At 33.0% G+C, this 21,796-nt stretch overlaps 2 protein-coding genes across 3 annotated transcripts; both read right to left on the bottom strand.

The window, feature by feature from the left end:
* Positions 1–1,451: 1,451 nt before the first annotated feature.
* On the bottom strand, positions 1,452–11,871 carry LOC130629974 (adhesion G protein-coupled receptor L2-like). The gene is made up of 15 exons (XM_057443367.1): positions 11,293–11,871; positions 9,687–10,535; positions 9,010–9,048; positions 8,857–8,921; positions 8,195–8,251; positions 7,989–8,091; positions 7,509–7,631; positions 7,149–7,206; positions 6,738–6,840; positions 5,848–5,888; positions 5,518–5,635; positions 5,167–5,270; positions 4,766–4,871; positions 4,122–4,272; positions 1,452–3,688 (listed from the first exon to the last, which is right to left on the bottom strand). The coding sequence occupies exons 1-15, from the start codon at positions 11,369–11,371 to the stop codon at positions 2,931–2,933; spliced, it is 2,754 nt and encodes a 917-aa protein (XP_057299350.1). The 5' UTR covers positions 11,372–11,871; the 3' UTR covers positions 1,452–2,930.
* A 5,972-nt stretch (positions 11,872–17,843) lies between these two features.
* Positions 17,844–21,489, bottom strand: LOC130629973 (acid-sensing ion channel 4-A-like). Of its 2 annotated transcripts, none has more exons than XM_057443365.1 (2): positions 19,792–21,489; positions 17,844–19,457 (listed from the first exon to the last, which is right to left on the bottom strand). In XM_057443365.1, the coding sequence occupies exon 2, from the start codon at positions 19,413–19,415 to the stop codon at positions 17,961–17,963; it is 1,455 nt and encodes a 484-aa protein (XP_057299348.1). In that variant the 5' UTR covers positions 19,416–19,457; positions 19,792–21,489; the 3' UTR covers positions 17,844–17,960. The 2 variants fall into 2 exon arrangements, with proteins under 2 accessions (XP_057299348.1, XP_057299349.1); XM_057443366.1 differs by lacking the exon at positions 19,792–21,489 and adding an exon at positions 19,641–19,785.
* Between the last annotated feature and the right edge of the window lie 307 nt (positions 21,490–21,796).

The following is a 21,796-nucleotide window of genomic DNA, read 5'->3' as shown; positions in this document are numbered from 1 at the left end:
AATTACTCCTTGTTTTCTTCTGGTGGACGATAGTTTATTTGACGGTTTAAATGAAATAGACGAATTCATAGCAGGCCAACAGTCAAAAGCTACAAAATATTGTAATACCTTTGCAGCAATGTTCCCGAAGTTTATGTAGCTCAACACAGTGGTCACGAAAATATTGATTCGTTAAGAAATTATAAATCAGCTAGTACAACTCACCGTTACAAAATGTCAAACTTCTTGAGCTCAAATAATATCCAACTTGACGTACATAACCAATCCACAGCTCTTAATACTTCCAGTTCCACGCAGTCTTCAACCCTCCCTTCATTTCTTTCCGGAGTAAATTTTAACAATTGTACATTTAATTTTAATGCGAACACCGGTGTAACGGGGAATTAGGACTTCAGGGAATTAAGACCCGCGAATCCTAAATCCCTAGGGATTTTTGACTTGGGAATCTTAATACCCTAGTGAATTATGAGTCCATTGGGGAATTAAGACTCTACTAGAAATACGACTCGTTGTAATAATGAAGTCATATTTCACTAGTGAATTAGGACTTTTGTTTTGAAATAGATCATTCGATCTCCGAACTCAAGTTACTTGAATTTATTTTTTGAAACTTAATTCACGTGGTTTTAAAGCAAAACAAAATTATGCCATCTCCACAAAAACATTATGATTTTTTATCAATTGAAGATTTTATTAGAGATAAAAGCTATCCTAAAAATATCGAGAAAGAAGAAAAGTCTAACTTCAGGAGAGGTATGTATTTACAAACTTATTTCTATATATTTTTTTGTATATTCTTTTCGTAATTTTCTTTATATAAAACGATGGTCTCCCTTGAGTTGACTTTTATTTATGGATGGATGTAATCGCATGGACCTGCGAAAACAAATTTTTCTAGCAAAAATACTTCGTTAAATTTTTCTGTATCTGGAATAACTTCGTATTTGAACAATTGGAAATTTCAAGCGAATAAACATTTGCGTTGGACTTGTTCAAATTTGCGACAACTTGAAAAACCAACAAAAGAGCTGGTCGGTATACATTTAGGAGTTTAAGCGCCTCTATCGAAAATTCAAAGAAACCTCAACTGAAAATTTACAATGTCATTTCTTCCTGTTCAAAAGCAAGAAGGCGGTTTTAACTGTGGCGTATTTGTCATTGCTTACGCAGCCGAAATTCTGGATGGGAAATCGCCCATTGAACCTCGATTTGATGTGCAGCATATGAGAGCCATCTCATTTCGTGTTTAGTGGAGAAAGAGTTGCGGCCGTTTCCAAAAGTACAACGAAATAATGTACCTTGAGCGAAATAACTTACAATGGAACTGTCTTTGGAATTTGTTAAAATATTATCGTTCCCATTAATGGTTAACAATTGTTAATATTATTTTTAAAGCACATTTTTATATTTTTGTACTTCTGCGTAAGTCTTAAAACACTAGGAAAACTCTGGAGTCTTAATTCCCTGCTTCCTAATTCCCCATGACACCGGCGAAACGACAAAGAATTGAATTTTAAAACTGTTTTGAAATATTCTATTTTTAAAAGATGTATTGTATTGTTGTGGATCGAATGTCTGTGTAAGTTCGAAATATAAAGAAAGTTCATGGTTTCCAACTAAACCTTGTTTTTGGTAAACACCCCTGCACTCTAAAACCTTTTTTTCATTGATGGTTATGAAATTATCAGTAGGGTAATAAACATAATAAACACTGTCACTCGCATGGACTTCACTGCGTTCGGTCGATGACGTCATGACCTCGGTCTATATTTTCCCGTATAGACCGGCTAAACGGTTAATAAGCCATTAAAATTCAACGTATTTTTTTTTGTCTGCAATGTTTGTTTCACTACCATTTGCGAGATGTTATATATCCTCACAGTAGCTATTAGTAGCTCCTAATAAATCTAGGCGGAAGAAATTAACACGAAAAACTGGAAAGTAAATATTTTGGTTCATTTGTTAAATATTTGAGGCTTCATCAAACCGATCTTTTCATGCTTCTGTTCAAAGAAAAAACAACTCATGATAGGAAGTATCTTTTAAGGCATTACTAGATAATGCTCACTAAACTTGCGGAGCAACGTTAAGAAAGTGTATCCAGTATTTCACAGTCCTTTACGTTTACTAGACATTTTGACGAGAGATCACGATTATAACATGCTAAGGATAAGCCTCGTGGGGATTGCAGTTATGCTACATACAGAGCTAGAAAATATGCTTTAAGATGGTCTCTGTGATTTGGTAGAAAACAATACAAACGAAAAAGCAAAATTTAATATAGTAATATTTCATAAAATAATATTTTTTAACATTTTTAAATAAAATAAAATATTTCTAATTATATACATTATAAATTTCGATTAAGGGTTTTATTTTCATCTCTTATAAAGTTGCGTATATTTAAAAAAAAAAGATTGGGTTTAGCAATCTGTGTTTAGAACATCGCGTTAGGATGTGTCGGTTAGCTATCTACTTTGCAGCACGTTAAAAGACTAGCAACAGAAAGATTAGATTAATCATAACACAAAATTCTTCACTCTTTACTGTGACAAACAATTATTCCGTTTCTTATATAAAAACGCACGTGGTTTGAAATTTATTTATTTTCAATACGCTTTTTCTTTTTTAGGGACATGCTTTAGAAGGATATCCAGCTGGGATATCAGGTTAAAATAGGTCTATTGTCTAGAACAATAGATATGTAAGAATAATGACCAGCCTGGTTAAATATATTTTCTTATAAAAAAACGTGCATTAGGTTCGAGATCAAATAGCGTTTGGTATTTATCGCTTTGAGTTTAATATAAAAAATGCCTCTTGGGAAATATGCTATTGTTCGAAAGAATAATAGGGTGTTGAACATAATCATAAGCGTTTTCTCCGTCTTTCATCCAATGAAAAGGCAGAAGATCCGTTGTCGCATACATCTAAACTTTAAATGCTTCTAATGTTAAAAATTTTGTCGATCGGTAACTTTCATCACCTAGAGAGTACATGGAACTTTGACCAGGGGAGCTTCCAAAATCTCCATACATCCATGAGCCGTAAGAGCTTTGCATTGACGAACGATAGAATTCGTCGTTTATTGAATACGGCGAGGATGTGTCGGTAAAGACATCGTCATAATCTCGACTTGTCGGCGTCTGTATGACATCTTTATTCTTAATCGAATTGTTTTCGTTTGTGGAAAACGCTGCGTTACAAAACACGGCGTTATATTTTTTAGATCTTGCCGTTGATGTAGAACGACGAATGTCGGCGGATTCTGACATATGCTTTTTTCTTGACACTTCGCGACGAACTTCGTTGTTCATAATTCCATACCCGATAAAAATAAACAATCCTTGGAAGACATTCAAAATTGTGAAAACATACTGGAATGCGATTGTTTCTTTATTTACAGCAAAAATTCCAAAAATCCAAGAAATTCCAAATATTGGCATAAGGACAATGGTTAAGCGCGCAATTCGTCGTATTTCTCGCACTTCGTTGGTACCAATCTTGATTCTTTGAGAAGTTTTAAGCGTCATGCATAAAATGACAGTATTCACGCTCATCACAAACAATGCGGGCCCGACAAACGTCCATATAATACCTTGTTTTGTGGACACCCAGCAAAAATCACCAGTAGTCATGAGATCTGTAAACTTCAGGGCTGTTCCAGCGGTAATTATTCCAGGTGGTACTAAAAAATTATTCAAAAAATTCACTCAAGACACATTTTTATATTAATTTTAAAAAATTTCAGCGGTCTGAAAATATTTTCCTGTTTTCGTCAGTAGATATAATTTTCGCCGCTGTATACGTAGCTATACAACAACTGAGTATATGTATTGAAACAACGAAATTACAATCCTAGCTAACAACTTTTGACTCGCATTTTTTGACATTTTTTGACATTTCTTGTAGATACTATCTATCTCAATGATATTCACAGTGTCATCTCACTTTTCTTATCGTTTCCTGTAGGTTTTTGGTACTCCCTGTTTGCAAGAATCTTCTCTTACTTTATAATTCCATTACCTCTTTACAAATTCATAAAAAAAAGGAAAAGCAATAAAGCAAAAAAGAGAATATAAAAAGTAATTATCAATTAAAAGATAAACAAAATAACTCACCCCACCCAATCAGCAAATAAATGGGCATTCGTTTTTTGCTTTTGAAAACCTTAAATATCATTAGATAGACGTGTACTCCTTCCACCAACATCCAGAAAAAGGTTGCTAGGTAAAAATACAACATGCTGATCGAAATTCCCAAACACAAATCCTGAAATGAAAAATTGAAATATTAAAAAAGAAGTCACATAAATACACCAAAAAAATCTCTTCTACTATATGCACGTATATATTATCATGAAATCTTTTTTGAATCACTGTGACAGAAAGTTGTTCATTGAATTGCTACAGAATATTCTTTAAATAGGTATTCTCTCTAAAAGTAGTCTCTTTTGTTTCCGTGTTCAAGATTTGCGTATCGATTTTATTGGAGCTGACATTGATGTACATTCACAAGCTGTATATGATCCCAAGAGAGACAAAAAGGAAAATGGTCAGAAAACATTCAATTTTTTAAGCTAACGGAAATGTCTACTCTATTTAGTTACTGTTTTTGTTATAGAAAGGTTATAAATATTTACTTGCATGCTGCTCATTCTTTATTTGACATATTGAATGTATAATAATTGAATTTATATTTTATAATCATTCTGTCAACTAAAAAGCTTCTATTAAAACTCACTTTAAACAGAACAGAAACGTACCTTTCTGTCAACCAATGAATCTGCAGACAAAAACAGTGCATTTGATATCGCAATGGCGACAGCCAGATTTACATGGATGACATTTCGATCAATTTTTAACATCCGCCTGCAACACATGAATATATGACGTCAAATAAATTCTACTCGAAAGATATTGCGTAACAATAAAATTGGCTGTTTGCCGTCAATCGTGACAACCTGCACGAAGGGATGTTTTTCATATTACGACTTAAGAGTATGTACGAAAAGTATAACTGACAAATATTTATATTAGCTGATCAGAAATAACAAGAAAACCGTAAAGTTCTGTACACCTCCGAATTATTGCATAAATCATTGTTTTATGTGATCCTGTAGTTTTTTGTAGACCTTAAAAACTAAATTAAAAAGTATAAACTTACCTAAGGAAGATATATATAAATATTAAACACAGACATGATGCTGCTGAAACTCCACATCCGACATAGGTGATTACCATCAAAGCAATGTGATGTTTGTCTGAAAGCTGAAATAGAATTTTATTTTTACACAATTTTTATAGATTTCTTTTGGAAAAAAAATCAATTTTTACAACTATCAGCGATAGATTTATTTCAACATATGATATAAAGTTAAATAGCCAATAAATATTTGCTGTTTACGACTTATTGCAAGACTTAAATACCTAAGAAATAAATAATAAATATAAAAATTATAAACAAAGATATAAAATATAAAAACAGCCATAAAAAATTAGAAATAAGTTTATTTACCTCAAAATCCTCGACTTGCATCAAAATAGAAAATGACGTCATGTGATTGCATTGGCATGTGACATGATCGTCAGTAATTTTTGACACAAAACAACCCGTGGTGTCCCAGATTCGTGTTCTAAAATATTTATATATAAATGCTTACAGATTCGCCTCTTTCTTAATTTTTAATTTTTACCTATCCAACGTCGACACAAATCCTATGCATTCGAATCAGCAGATACTTTTTGGTGTGAGACTGAAACTGTTATAAGTAATATTTCTATAAAAATTCAATGACTTAGTTTTCAATAAAAAATAATGTATTTACTTGATAATAATTTCACTGACCTCGTATTCCAAAATACACATTGATGGTCTGTAAAATTGTTCTAAAAACATACAGTATTAAATTATAAGCTTTTCTTAAACATTTCTCTACGAGCATCAATGGATAATTATATTCATTCACGAATAAATCGCAAGTAAAAATTTCTCAAATCACTATAAAATTAGCTTATTCCCGCTTTTAAATCAATCGACCCAGTCCCCTTAACACAACCGTCCTAGTGAAAATGAAAAACTTTCTTGTGGTGCAATGAGAAACAAACTACCTTTGATGCGTTTTTTGAAGTCTACAGTACTTACAAAAAACTATAACAATCTTTTTCCTCATTTTTTTTCAATTACACGATTGTGCAAAGGTCTAAGTTGTCATGCAAACCATGACCAGTATTGAAAAGGCCCACAACAGGTAGTATGTATACAGTTTTTCAAGCTACAATTTTCGTCGAGATAGGTAGAAACAAAACTGCAAATTTTGAAGTTCTCCGCACTTATCTATATTAGATTCGACTTGTCGGATGTTAAGAGCGGTAGGTTATTTGGTTAGAATGTGCTAAAATAGGTCCCAATTATTCCGTATTGTAGGCTTGCAAGAGAATAGGATTAGCAAATCTACACGCTCTCCACATAAGCTAAACATGTAGGTAGTTAAAGCAGAGATTTTCCAGCCTGCTGTCTGCGCAGTATCGACCATTCAACGGATTCGTCTTGATTAAAAAAAATTCTGAAAAAACTGCCATCAATTTCGTGCAAGATAATAGCTAATTAAAACGAATTTAGCGGTTGTTGACGTAGACACAAAAAAATTGATTCGTGTTTATCCATTTGAATGAAACTTGTTTGCGGTGTGAGTAATATCCAAGTGGTATTTTAACGACTACTACGCAGTTAATTACCTTTCTTCGTCTCATCGTATAGTTTAGTAGCTCCTTAAATGGAGTCTTCACTGGAGGATCCAATGTTATGGATATGACGTCATTAGAAAGTGAAAAATGTTTTCTATGAAAATAAAATAGAGAAATAATAGAATTAACAAAGTTAAAAGAATACGTTATTAAAATACCATGTCTCGTTATTATGAGATTATTAGAAATTAATTATTTGAAATGTTGTTTCCAGCAACAAAAAAAGAGAAAAAGGAAAACTGTGGGAAGTAACCATACACCAAAAATTTACCATAATGGGTAAGACGGTAAAAATTAGCAGGCTCTTTATTGTAGCAGGTATTTATGTACGCTGACCAACATCAGTTAAATTGGCATCCTGTTACATGCATTTCAAATAGACAGTTAATATAAGACACATACTTCTCTCTCTTCATTGCTTTCAAAGGTTTGTATTTCATTGCTAGCAGTGCGATTTTGTCTATAAATTAAAGAATAAAAACATTCAACAGTCTAAGACTTGGAAAACAACATGTCAACAATCTCATCGAAATTTACCCGAATGTTACAACAAATAAAAATAACTGGTTCTCCTAATCATACGCAACCTGTATGTTTTTAATAATGTAAGCGGCCAAAACTCCAATATAAACATCTAAGGTGGCGCTTTTATTGGCGCGATGGCAAAATTTACGACATAATTGCCGGAACAATAAAAGTACACGCCTGCAGCTTGTGTGAGACAATGGTGTTGAAAAGAAAATCAGTGCTAACTGAAGATACCTGCAGAAGTTTCTTTTAGTAAGTTTCCAGGTAAGTACAAAGTCGTCTCCGAGGATGTAATGTTAAATGTTGGAAATTCATAACCCCGATACTCACTCCTGTTAATAGATTGAACTTCTGCGACTAAACGGAATATACAGTTATAAGGAGGAGGGTGAATAGAGCTCGTTTTATCTACTCAATGTATTCACAAATAAAAGACTGTAATATATTTTGATCGTTGTTGTGGCAAGCGAAAATGCACAATGAAAAATAGAATCTCGGGTAAAAGAAAAATTTAAATCAATAGACTATAATTCTCCTTGCTTATTTCATGTAACTAACATGGAAAGATCGTCCTCACTTGCCAATAAAGTGAAGTTTTGGGTTAACTATAGTTGCCTTAATTTGAGTAAATAGTACTCAGTGATAGACAGATAAAATATACATATATGTTGCGTTGAAATTGCGCAATATATTTTTTGTAGTATTTGTACTCACCTAAATCATCTGTTGAAAGAGTGAGAGAGACTCCATCAACAAGTTTAGAACCAACTTTAAGCAAAGTTCGTTCCATAAATTGCAGCAATTTCTCGCCTTTTACCTGTTATAAACAAAATTACTTGGCAAACCATCAAACCAACAAAACAAGAACAAATAAGCAAATAAACAAAGAAGCAACATTAGAAACAACAACAATATGATACCTCTTTTTCCGCATCGGAAACCTTTTTCAAAAGTTCACAAGAGGCTTGCAAGAACGTCTAAAGTAAGGAAAAACAGCTTAGCATATCAGGACCTTGAATTTTTGAATGAATAAATAAATAAACGAACGAACGAACGAACGAACGAACGAACGAACGAACGAACGAACGAACGAACGAACGAACGAACGAACGAACGAACGAACGAACGAACGAACGAACGAACGAACGAACGAACGAACGAACGAACGAACGAACGAACGAACGAACGAACGAACGAACGAACGAACGAACGAACGAACGAACGAACGAACGAACGAACGAACGAACGAACGAACGAACGAACGAACGAACGAACGAACGAACGAACGAACGAACGAACGAACGAACGAACGAACGAACACACGAACGAACGAACGAACGAACGAACACACGAACGAATAAATGAGTGAGTGAGTGAATGAATGAATGAATGACTTTATGAATAAATGAATGCATGAATGCATGAATGCATGAATAAATGAATGCATGAATAAATGAATGCATGAATAAATGAATGCATGAATGAATGAATATTTCACTTAGGAAATGAATGAATTGTAATACACCCAACAATTTGGTTTTACAAATAATATTTTTTAAAAGAGTATATATAAAAAAATTACTTGTGCCCAAGATGTATTTGATAGTTGGGCTTCCGTAATATTTTGTGTTAAGAATTGTTCCACATCTAAACAAGCCAAAAAGAGTATTGACAAGAGTAGAACAGGTAATTATGGGTAATTATGTGATTTAATTCTTAAAAAACAGTTGTATACCTTGCTTCAAAACGTTTGGATCAACTGTAGAAAATATGGCTAGAAAGGAAAGAATAAACATGAATTAAAGTCAAGTGTTGGTAAAATGTTCGATCAGATATACAATGCTGTATCAAACCGCACGATCTATATCGTATACTGAAATTACAAGTATAAGCGAATTTATGTAAAAATAAATACATCAAATGGTGATTGATTTAATTCGCGGCTGGCGATTCTATAATTACTTCAAGAAGTAAACAACATTTGGAACTGTTGTATTTAAAATGAAACTTTTTAAATAACTAAGTTCGATATGGTCGACCAAATTGAGCCTGGTGAGAAATTAAAACTTGCCTTTTAAGGGATTCACAGAATATTATTACCCCTTGAAACTAGTTTATAGTCGGTGCAAATATAGCGAGACATGTTGTGTTGATTAAAAAAAATTATAACTAATCTATGTCAAACATCTATAAATAAAAATTTTGGTCTCTTGCCAGCTTTTCTCTTTGTATCCTTTTGCTACTTTTAACTTACTCTGTCTAGAAAAAATTATTTGCCTCCTTAGGAGTTTCAGAGTGAGTACTGTAAAGTCTCTTTTGAATGGTATACAATACTTTGTACGTAATTTTTAATTACAGTAACGATTTTTATTTCTTTTAAAAATTCTACTATGTGTAACATGTTGAACTTACTTATAGCTTTGGATGTAGTTGCTGCAGTGGTAGGTTTGATGACCGAAGTCGCGTTTGTATGGTGCGTTGTGGAGGGCTTTAGTGGGATGTCAGAGTTAGATGTTAAAGTGTTGGTGTTTGTAAACGGTCTCGAAGATGATATTTTCTGTGTTGTTATTGGAGTAGCAGAATTCATATCGTTCACTGTCGTCGATGCAGCTATTGTCGTATTATTTGTTGTCGTTATGTCAGTTATCTCATCCATTGTTGTCGTTGGTGCAGTTCTCGCTGTCGCTTTCCTTGTTATTGCTGTTGTTGTGGACTCTTTTCCAGATGGGAAGTCGTTTGGACATATCTTCTGCATTATTTCAGTCACCGCCTTATTAATTTTCTTTCCATCAAGACTAAATTTCCCAGTTACGTCTCTGACCAATCCAACGCTAAATAACTGCTGTGAGAATTTTGTGGAGTTCAAAAAGACAACAAGATAGCTTTCGTTTGCACTATATCTTTGCGTGATGTATTGTGGAAGCCATTTTGAAACTGATAACGATAAAGCGATATTCATCAAGTAGGAATCAATGCCTTTGTTGTTTGACGTTAATTTGTGTTCCAGGCTAGTCAATAACTGTCGCGCGCATTCCATCTTATATAAACTTTTGCTGTCTCCATATGCATCGTCATTTATGTTTATACCATCTCCGCTACAGAAAACGTTATTTGTATAATCACCTAGTTTATGTTGCAGTTGGCGGCTTTGAAAATTTAAAAGGATTTTTCTCTCAATTTCTTTTTCAAGTTCATGAATATTTCGAGAGACGTGTCTCGTGTTATCTAAAACTATAGTGATTCCGGTATGTTGTTTGCACACTAAAAAAAGAATTAAAAAAAATTAGAAATAACATTGGTTAGATGAAAACATACGTCCTATGAAAAGAAAGGCATTAGCATAAAGAAATCTTCTTAGGTAAAGTTTATTACGACGGCTAAAGGTTAAAGTTATTCAAAACAAAATTATTCAAAACATGGAAATTGAAAATTAAAAAAAAAGACTTCTCATCGTACTCCTAAAACCTGTTTCAAAACAAAATATAGCAGGGTGACCACAGATTTTTACAAAAAAAATAATTTTAAGAGAATTTAGGAGGTTTTAAGGTCAAAATTTAGCAGAAAACACTAAGAGCTTATAAAAACCAGAAAAATTTGGATAAACTTTTAAACGGAGAATAACAGTTATTAGAATCAGTCCTCTCTTAACATAACTACTCTTAAATGTAAAGTCTCAGAATAAAACGTTTTAGGAATAGTCAATACTTTTGGTCAAAAACTACTCTTCTTAGGTTTAGGATAGTATAAACATGTTATGTGAGGTAGAGATTTTTTTTCTGAATTACTTCTCTCCGCGGTTGCTTTTCATAAACATCGTGGTAATGACAAGGAAGTTAGGAAAAACGATGAAAACAAAACATAAGAACTTAACAAGCCAAACGCAGTATAAACCTATAAACATAATACACGTAATTGGAATTTTTTATTATGGATACAATTGTCAGGAAATCTCTTTGTGATTTCACCCTTATGCCTTATCTAGCTATGCGTATTAAAATAATTATGAATAATAACTCACTTGGAGCTCTGCTCTTTCTTGCATCTGACATAGTAAAATATGATTGCACAATGATTATGAAGAAAGCTAAAACTATCATTTCTCCAAAATTGTCGAAGTTTTCTTCTTCTTTATTTGTCCTTTTACTTGTTTCTTCTTTTTTTTTACCTTTTTTTCTTTTTATCTATAATTTATAACTTGTACTAATTCTATTTTAGGAATATTCATAAATACGTTTTTCTAACTAATTAAAGTGTTATTTTCATATTTTTATTAACTCTTTTATGTCCTGCAAGCTTTTCTTCTTCTCTCTACCTTTTGTTCCTGTTTTGCATTCTCTCTCTCTTCTTCACTTTCTCCAGTCTGTTTATAAAACACACAATCTCTCCTGTTCAAAAATTAAGAGCCAATTTCTAAGATGAGTCAGGACACAAATAAAAAAAACATTCTTATTCTTTTTTAAATTGTGATCGTAGCATAAACTACAGCATCTGATTGGTTTATTGCACAAAATAATACACGTTGATTGGCTTAACTTCGTCAGTGTGGTTTGTTATGATGAACATGATCATTGTTCAGGACGGCTTTAAAGAGCACATAAATGACGTCATTATCTATCGTTAAGAAATACCACAGATCTAAATCACCAATTTACAAGCTTTAATTGTTTTTATTAAGAAGACCTTACTCCACATGGTTGCCGGGTAACTTAAATGTCATATCACGTTTATCTGACCCTCGTCGAATTCCGGTCCAGCAATAATTTTATCTAATAAAAGCGATCAATGTTTTTTTTGAAATACTTCATTAATTTAAATAGCCTTCATAATCTAGTTATGTAGTCGTTTCATTGATATCTCACCCACTTCTTATTGTCGCAGCGTTGCGAGTGGAGTGCTGGTCTACTTCAAAAAAAAAAAAAAAAGTTGTTAGTGCAACGGGATGTTGAACAAATTTGATTATCGCAAGCAGACAAGTTCAAACAATGCAAATTTATAATTAACACATGTTTTTTTTTTTCATTCTAAATGGTTTTTAATTCTAAATCAAATATTCTGAATTCTATATAATCTAACCCGCTAACGCTTTTTTTATTGTGTTCTCCTTCAGTTTTCTAACCGTTTACTTTTACAGTTCATACATACCAAAGCTTCAGCCTCGAGTTTCCTATAAGAGATGAGACGACTTGGTCGTTGGCTAATTTACCGCAACGTTAACGTTGGTTTCCTTTTGAGGATTACCATTAGAAGATTAGCTGGTTACACTTCAACTTTCTAATCCCTTATATGATAAACCTTATAAACTAAAGCCAGAAAAGAAAGTGTTGCGTAGAACTTTTTTATATATTGATTATATCATGAATATGTATCATAATATGTTTTGCATCAAATGGATTTTGTGTGGCTTCTTAAGTCGTTAAAATGTTAGTCCTATAATCTACATAAATTTTTTAATATATTTTTTGATCTCGATTTTGTCATGATGATTTTCTGGCAGATTTGTACAGCTCTGCTGTATTTTTGAGTGGTCTTTTAACTTCTTGACTTCTTTTTGATATAACATGGTCATGTAATAATTATCTCTACTACGTCATCAGAGATGCCAAAATTCTGACGCATGCATATTTTTTATTTCCATATGCAGCCACGCTGTTTAATTATATTGAAAACACTTTTTGTTCTTTCATATAAAGACAGTCTTTATATGAAAGAAGGTCTTGGATTTAAACCGACTATAAAAGTGGGAATCTACACTTTTTGCTTAGCGTTCAATACGATAGTACCATTAATATATTAGACGGTTGTCGAGTAATTGCTGCACTTGGACGACTTTTGTAGCTTAAATGGGAGGTTTAAACGCACTGTGACAAACTTCGCAAGACCCTGGCTGATATCAGTACAAATAGGAACTGAAGAGGCAATCCTGGGTAAATAATTTCAATAATAATAATAATAATGTCCCGAAGAATTTCTTTCGATGTGACTTGATTGTGAAATAAACCTATTAGTGCGGTAATTGGCATTTAAATTGGATTAGAGAATGCAATTGACATAATAATCATTTTCATGTCAGCTCATGTATCTGACACACGTGAGAAATATGAAAGCATGTTTTTGCTAGCCAGAATATTCAATTAACCCTTACTTATGCCTGGGCTTTTGAGAGCAAAATCACGGAAGAGCCCTTCAAAAGTGATGGGGAAGACATCTAATTGATACAAAACTTTGTTCGCTAATTGAAAGAACATTGAAATAAAATAAAGCTGTGAGATATGTGTGAAATTAAATAAAAACGCAAAAAAGGCTAAAAATGATTCTGGAAATGTTAATCAGGATATATATGATACATATTTATGATATAATCAATATATAAAAAAGTTCTAAGTATCCTACCTTTTAAGTATCCTGACTTTTTTTGACTCACCCCAACCGGCCTTAGTTGGGTTTAATTCCATTACCTTTGATCGCCTTTAACTGCTTTGGTGCGAAATAGCCCATGCTAACATTTTTGAGGATTTCATTATTTTACGTGTTTGGTTGATGCTGTCGTAAAACAAATACAATTATCATCTCGGCACGCTGATATAAATATCTAAGATAGCGCTTTTACGAGTGGGTTGCTCGTTCAAAATAACGAAAAAACATTTTTGCACGAATTAAAAAAAAGAGAAAAAATCTTTGTGTGATTATGCATAATATGAAAATAGTCCTGTAATTCTAATTAAAAAGGGCACACATTCTAAAAGGAGGGCAGCAAAAACGGTGTTCCGGTAACTCGAACCTTGCGACTTCTATGTGAAGTGGTGACAGTATGTGTGTTTTGAAAAGACCAATGTACGATTCAATGCACTAGAAAACTTCTTCACCTGGGGTAAACAAATCTGGTTGGACTTTTCTCCGCGTAGTTACTCCCTCTTATAAAAGGCATACAAAAAAATGTACTTGCTTTTTTTGAAAGAAAATATGTTCATTTAGGACAGCGTGATTATGCAGACGGAAAGTATAGTGTACTAAGTAAATTTTCAAAACCTGAATTAATTGACTGCAAAAATCGTTTTATTCGTCTGCAATACTCTGTATAAGGTCAAAGGTGACACTTCAACTCCTAATCAGGCTATTAAGGAGAACTACCATTGATAACAACTTGTGCTTAAATGTTCATTACAATTTGAATATAAACTGTGTTATTTTTTGTATTTGTGAGCTTATGTTTTCAAGATACTTCAGATCAAAATAGTCCTACGGTCGCTGCCATGACAGTGTCCATTAGGGCTTTCTATTCGGTAAAATACTAACTTGTGTGCCTAAAGTCTGCAAAAATGTAACAGGTGGATGCATCACTTGATTTGTTAGACTTTGAAACAAAGCTTTAAATGATCATGCGCGCTAAAACTTTGTAAGTCGTGTGACGCCTTAAATAAACAAAATATGAACGAACCAAGTTGGCTTTTGTTCGATAATGGCGGCGACCGTTTATGTAATCATCGTTTCTGGGGACAAAATTTGGACATAAAAAAAAGATATGCAGGAATGCTTTTATTGCAAAAAACATATATGTAGTTTTTTTTTCGTTAGTTCTCTTTTAAATAGTTTTTTTGCTTCTTTAGAACATTTTCTGAAAACTATAAACAACTAGACATGATGAAAACAATTGACAAATCTCACTGTCCATTTAAAACTTTTGTGGCATCATTAAATACTACTTGTCTTAGATAGGAAGGATATATTTGTTTCAATAGTTCATCCGAGAAAATTTTACTGGGATTTAATAACAAAAAGTTTCGTGGATATTATTGATAATACGGACGCCTTATTATTATCGATTTTTTTCTTTTCCTTCAAAAGTTCGGCTCAAGAATAACACCAAAAACTAAGAATTAATGATTTTAAAGATTCTTTCCAATATTTTTCGCGTTTTTGTATATCAAGAGCTTTCAGTATAAAAATGGAAGTTCACAGGACCTTTTTTTTTGGAGAGGAAAGTATATGGAATATTTATATGATGAATTTTATTCGTCACAAAGTTTTATTTGTATTTTTCCTTTTTAACAACAACAAAAAAATTAAAAACTTTTCGGCTGGAATACATGTGAATAAACCATTCTTAAACAGTTTTAAAATGAGAGTTTTAATTCTATTTCTAAAGAAAAATCTTAAACGTTCGAATTAGGCCCAGGTGAAACTCACTTTAGCCTAAATTTAGGTCTTTGTCACAGGAGTAAAACTTAAGCGAGATAAGCGAGACAAGCATGACTACACATGCTTTTAAGAAATTATTACAAAACTTAATTTTCAACGAGCTATCTACAACCTGAAGCGTGATTAACGCAAACAGAACAGCCACGGCTTTCGTTGCTTCATAGAATTTTACTTTTTCTTAATTTTACTGTTCGTCTCATGAACGTCGCTTTTTAAAATAGTAGTATGCAAATCAGTAGAGTACAGACATTGTTAGAAATATCTTAGTGTTCTTTAAGATGAAATTGGAAAAGCTTAGTTGTTTAATAATTTTTTTCTTTATTGCCATTAATAACAGATTAATATTTCTATTTTCCGCTCATTAGAAAGCTCGTCATCGTATTCTTTTCTTGCTTTGTATGCCTACCAGGCAATTCTACTTTAAAATGAGAAATGAATAAAAAATCACGTCTAATAACTTGAAAGTGAATTTCTAAATAGTTATGAAAAAATCTATATACCTTAGAAAACAATAATGGTGGCATTAATTTTCGCGACATAAATTTTACTGAATGGTAGCCTTTTGTTTGCTTTCAGTGCGAGAGTTCTTGGTTTTAAACCCCGGCGGGATCATGCCAAAGACTATAATAGTGTGAATTTATCCTTTCTACTTAGCGTTTAACATACGAATAGTATTGATATCTTAGGCGGTTGTCTAGTTGAGCGATTGCTGTGCTTGCGCCACTTTCCTATCTGCAATGGGAACTTTAAATGCACTAGGACCCCTTGAGCAGAAACCTCGCTGCCAATAAGAACTAAAGAAGCTACCCTGGGTAAACAATTTTAATTTTAATAATAATAAAAAGTCACTTTCGATGTGTAAAGATAGGTGTGACATTTTTAACACCTGTGTTAGTTTACTTCTTTGCTACTATTAATATTTTTTTTTTCAAAATAGCCTAATAGGCTATTTCGCAATTTTAGTTTTCTTAAAATTAGGGATTATGTACCTCGTGTGTTTGACTGCTGTTGTTTCATACTTTAGCTATTCTTCCGCAAAATAAAAGTTTTTTTCACCATTATTATTCCTTTTTTGCTATATCATTTTTTGCCACTCTTCTATAATCCTTTTCCTAAATTATTGGAAAATTGAGCTTTTAAAGTTTTCTTCAGAGTGTGACACCACCCACTAAAGCTAGTGTTGAGCCGAACATGACTCCAAAAAATACTTCCAGTGACTGGAGGCGGGGGAGAGTGCTTTTTCCCAAAATTATTTTGGAAAGTATTGAACTCTTTTTAAAATAAACTAGCCGTTTGCCTGTCAAAAAATCAACAAGAATGCTCCAGACGAAAAGATCTACAGGAATTCGCCCATCGTTACTCGAAGCTGCCATCTTTGGATCACAGAGAGACAGTGAACATTGTATTTCATAGAAGCTGTGAGTGATATCTGACAGTTCACCACAAACAAAATGTTAAAGAGTTTGTTTCCATTTTTGCGTGTTTTTCCTAATTAAAGATTTATGTTTTTTATAACTGAATTGAGTTATATATGGTCTCCAATGTTGTTCTCCATCACTGGTCGTTTATGTTTCAAACGTTCAATATAACCCGCATATTATTTAACACTATGTTGTATTTTCACTATTACAGTTAACTTCCGGAATTCGCCCATCGTTACTCGAAGCTGCCATCTTTGGATCACAGAAAGACAATGAACATGGACAGGGCAATGGTTCCACCTATTATTCGAAAAAACGAAGCCTCCGTTAAGTTTAATTATGTAAGTTTTTCCAAGAATTGGGACAATGATTACCAAGAAAAGGTGCAATCCCGGCGATAGAGAGGGCTTGCAAATTTAGTTTGTCTGGACAGGCCACGTTTGTATTTGTGTTACGTCAATACTTTTAAAAACTAAGGAATTTAAAACGGTATGTGTGTGTAAACTGTGTGTGTAATCAAGTCAAGGTTGATAAAAAACCTCTTGAACTGAAGACTGTTCTACTGTACCCACGTGTTTTCTGTCTACTCCAAACCACTTTGACTGCATAGCGTTTTTTTTTAAGAGAGCCACTTTCTAGATCCGACCGACAAACTTTCTACCTTGTTTCACTATTTAAAACATAGGCCCAGGTTTGACACCGTTGTGTGTGGATATTGTTTCATTAAAATGCTTCCTACATTTTACGCCAATTTTTAATAAATTTGTTTTGATAGTGTCCACATGTTAAACATATTGTGTCAACAACGTGAATATTTAAATATTGTGCCAAAGAATTTATCACCTTCACGATTTAACATTTAAATATTGTGCCAAAGTATTTATCACCTTCACGATTTAACTCTAACAGTTACACATGTTGGGTGGTCAATAGAACTAAATGTATAATAAAATTTGCTGAAGAATAACGTAGAATGTTTATTCCTTATTCGTGCAATTCACTGTCACAAAATAACTACACATTTTTTATTTACAAGTGTAAAGCACTTTTAGTGATAACGTAAAAAAGTCTAAGTCATAGATGTCACTGAATTTGCGTTTGTTTTAAAGTTGAAGTAAGAGTTAATTTTAACTCTGATCATTTCGACCAACATTGCTCCAATCTCTAGTAACGATAAAAATGAGCTGCCAATCCACAAGCCTAAAGAGCCACCTAGATCAGAGAAGAAATCATCGATGCTATAAGCTGGTATATGCACCGTCCTCTCGATGTTAAAGTTTTCGTAATATATTTGAATCGCTAAAAAATTTTCTTTGAAAGACTTTTCTGTGACGTTTCTATTACGCCTTCGCAGTTCGATTATTTTCTGTTTTAACTCAGGCTCGGAAGGCCATGAAGCAGTCGAGATACTGTTTGTAAAAAATTCTTCGTAGCAAGGATTGGGACAACTGCATTTAACCTTACCGTTCTTAAAAAGAGATTCAAATCTTTTGAGACATTCGAAATCGTCTTCAGTTGTAGCAGATTTATACCGCCTTCCCGAAGAGTACAGTGCGGTGAGTAAGGCCTGTGTGTCCACAACTTTACAATATTTATGCATCTCTTCGATATTGCACAAGTGGGTACACGTTGATACTGTGTAGTTTCTTCCTTTCATATTAAAATCTGCATTCCCATCTGTACAGTTGTCTCTGTACGGATATTTTAATCTTTGAATTGATTTCTTTCGAATTGCCATTCGACTTATTTGATTTGGAGCTACTAACAGAGCTTCGTCGTTTGATGGTGGTGTGTAGCCGGAATTGTGCATGGTAACGAAAGCGCCAACTGATGATACTGCAGAGTCCTGAATATAAATGTTGTAATCAGCCTGTGAAATATCCATAATTAACGTTAGTCCATATTCCACTCCAGTTTTTCTTTGTAACAAACTTCCATTAAAGTTAAATGTAAAACAATTTCCACGAAATGAGCTAGAAACCATGAAAAAATCCTCCGGATATCTGCATTTTTCCCCACTAAATAGACAGGTATCTGCTGCGAAGAAGTCCTCTGGTTGCTCCCCAAACCAACTTAACAATGTAGAATTAAAGTCCACAGACATCAACAATAAATCTTGAATCTTTTCTCTATATGTTTCGTGGGTCCAATTACTTATGTCGGGAAAAAACTGTTTAAGTAAAGTGTCCATCTTATGGAACCTTACAGCATTAGCATTACATAAAGTGACAGCCGGAAATTCGATCCCATTTTCTTGCGTTTCATCATGAATTCGAGTGATATGCTCGTTTGCAGTTAAATTCGAAATCAGTTTCGGTATGCCACTTAGAAAGATGCTCAAAAATACAACAAACGCGATAATCCAAAATATTCGTGGAAAAATCCGAGTTGTTTTATATATGTTTCCAATACCATGTGTCGTAGAATTTTCTAAATACTCGGTAGCAATATCTTTTATTTTTGGACGATCATTTGAGGGTAAAGTTTTGTTTGGAAGACACAAAAGCCTTCTTGTCATTTCCATGTGGGCCGCTGTATATCGCAAACTTTTCCGTGTTAAAATGTCCTAGAATATTAAAATTATTACGTTGAAGAATTCAAATATCTTGAAAGAAGAGGAAGAAGAAGTTATTTTAGAAGAAGACCGTGTTGTTTCAGTAACACCAAAGTGTGATCTTTTTCCAAACAATCAAATCTTTGAAAATATCAACACTAAATTAATACCAGCAGACATAAAACAAAAAAATACCTTTTTTCAACGCGTTTTGGTGGAAAATGAATTTTTGTTGTTAAGAACATACTTCACATAGTCGTTCTCACTATCTGTCATTGAACCATTTGTTTAGCCTACAAAGCCCAGATGTATATGTACCACTTTTTTAAAAAACTTTAAAACTAACCTGTTTTAGTTCTTCATTTGATTATTATATACAAATTTATTCTCAGAGAATTTCAAACAAACACATTCTCTTTGACAACTCTATGGTAACAAAAAAATTATGTCTTTTTGAATTTCATTAATTCTCTCTCCATGTTTTAATTTAATCTTTCTTCATTCTGCATAATGCTCATCAAATACTGATGTGGCTTTTCATTAACCAGCACAGTTGCGTATCGTTCTATCGTTATTTATGAATTAATATTTATATTTGTTTTTTCGTTAAAGACTAGATACGATGTAAAATAAATTATTTACACCTAATTATCTTTCTGTAAGGAATAAATAATTAACATATTTGATTTCCGCCACGTGAGGCAGAATCTTTAATATCGCCTGATGATATATATAGATAGAGACAGCGCAGAGCCTAGACGCGTGGAGTTCTGGCCTTTAAAATTGCGTGTTTTTGAGAATCAAATAGGAATGCTTTGTCTCTATTTTTAAGTAATAGAAATAGAGTATAAGCATGATCTTGGCACGATCTGCTGCAAACAAAGTATTCCTTAGATATAACAAATACGTCCCCGAGCTGGCTGGGCTAAAGACAAAACTTTCACTACAAAGCACTCCACGGTTGAATGTAGAAGTCCAATCCACAAAACTTGAAGCTAAGTGTTGGAATCGTGTAGTTGTTGGATCCAAGACATATCTGGTAATTGTTGTATTTTTTCGCAATTCGCATTTAAATGCAACGTCACTGGCATAAATTAATTAAAAATATATAAATATATATATAAAAAGTGGCATACCTGGTCTATTTCATGTTTAATTTTCTTTGCATTTACATAAAAGATTGGCCATAATTTTTAATTTTCTTTAAAAAATTTTATGGTCCTCTTTCAAAATGCCATAATTCAGAATCCCGAAAGCATAGCTAATACAAAATAATTTCTAACTAGCTCAATACCCGTTGGGGAATCCACGGAATCTCTCATTAAACCGATGTAAGGGATACCAAGCGAAAACATACAGCATATGGTAATTTGAATACTACCCAACCTCGGCTCTTTGTCTCTTTTTTTAACGGGACGGAAAAGAGAGAGAAAAAACCCTGGGATCGAGGTTGCTCACAGTCTGCATTACTTTATATTTATACCCGCTGAAACCAAAACGTTGAAAATATAAGTAGGTACAACAAAAAAAAGGTATAAAATAAAAATGGAAAATGTCCAAAAATATCAAAGGTGTTTAACAACCGTTACGTAAAAAGCGAAATACGCTAAAACTATATACTTGCTTTACCATTCCAGAAGTACACCAGGGAAAAAAGGGATACCAAACATTAAAAAAAAATCCAAGATTTTTCGTTAAGTCATACAAAATCAGCTATTCAGTCCAAAGTTATACTCAAAATATAAGAAATTAATAGTTAAAAACACATAAAAGAGAAATATAAAAACTTGAATCATTTGGTATATTGTATAACTACCGAAATATTTAAATCCAAAATATTAAAAGAACAGACTCAAACTTATAATCAAGAAAATCACGCATAAAATCAAAGAAGATAACAATGCAGTGTTTTCGAATTTAAGAATCGAATATATTGCAAACGGCAACGTAACAGATGTAAACATTGATTTAAGTTTAGGTTTTAGGTTTAGGTTTTTTAAGACGACATCAACACTGAATTACACAGTCTGTAGTGTTAAAACAGTAACAACGGAAAAATTACTTTTTACAGTTTATGTAAATTCTTCTCTAGGATATACACGCTGCTTTTTATAAGAATAGTGTGCTTTAGTTTCAGCCTGATATTCTTTTTTGACAAATGCTATCCTCATTATTCTCAATATGTTCTTAGCATGGCCTGAAAATATATAATGCCTTAATAAAATAAAGCATGCTATAAGTTATTATAGCTAGCTAGCTAATGGCAATTTCTACTACATGTAACGGCCTATTGCTTGGACACAAAAAACCTCAGTTCGTTTGATATACAATAGAAAAAGTAAACTTCTAAT

Source organism: Hydractinia symbiolongicarpus, chromosome 2 (assembly GCF_029227915.1).
Source record: "Hydractinia symbiolongicarpus strain clone_291-10 chromosome 2, HSymV2.1, whole genome shotgun sequence".
NCBI lineage: Eukaryota > Metazoa > Cnidaria > Hydrozoa > Anthoathecata > Hydractiniidae > Hydractinia > Hydractinia symbiolongicarpus.
This window is presented reverse-complemented; position numbering and strand designations above follow the sequence as displayed.

Bases quoted from the DNA above. Each gene is read 5' to 3' on its own strand.
- LOC130629974 (XM_057443367.1), bottom strand. From the start codon at position 11,371: ATGATAGTTTTAGCTTTCTTCATAATCATTGTGCAATCATATTTTACT. The intron at 7,632-7,988 runs GTGAGTACAAAT...TATTCCGTTTAG, and splicing joins TCTTTCAACAGATGATTTAG to TCGCAGAAGTTCAATCTATT. The intron at 7,207-7,508 runs GTATCTTCAGTT...TTTAATTTATAG, and splicing joins ACTAAAAGAAACTTCTGCAG to ACAAAATCGCACTGCTAGCA.
- LOC130629973 (XM_057443365.1), bottom strand. From the start codon at position 19,415: ATGGAAATGACAAGAAGGCTTTTGTGTCTTCCAAACAAAACTTTACCC.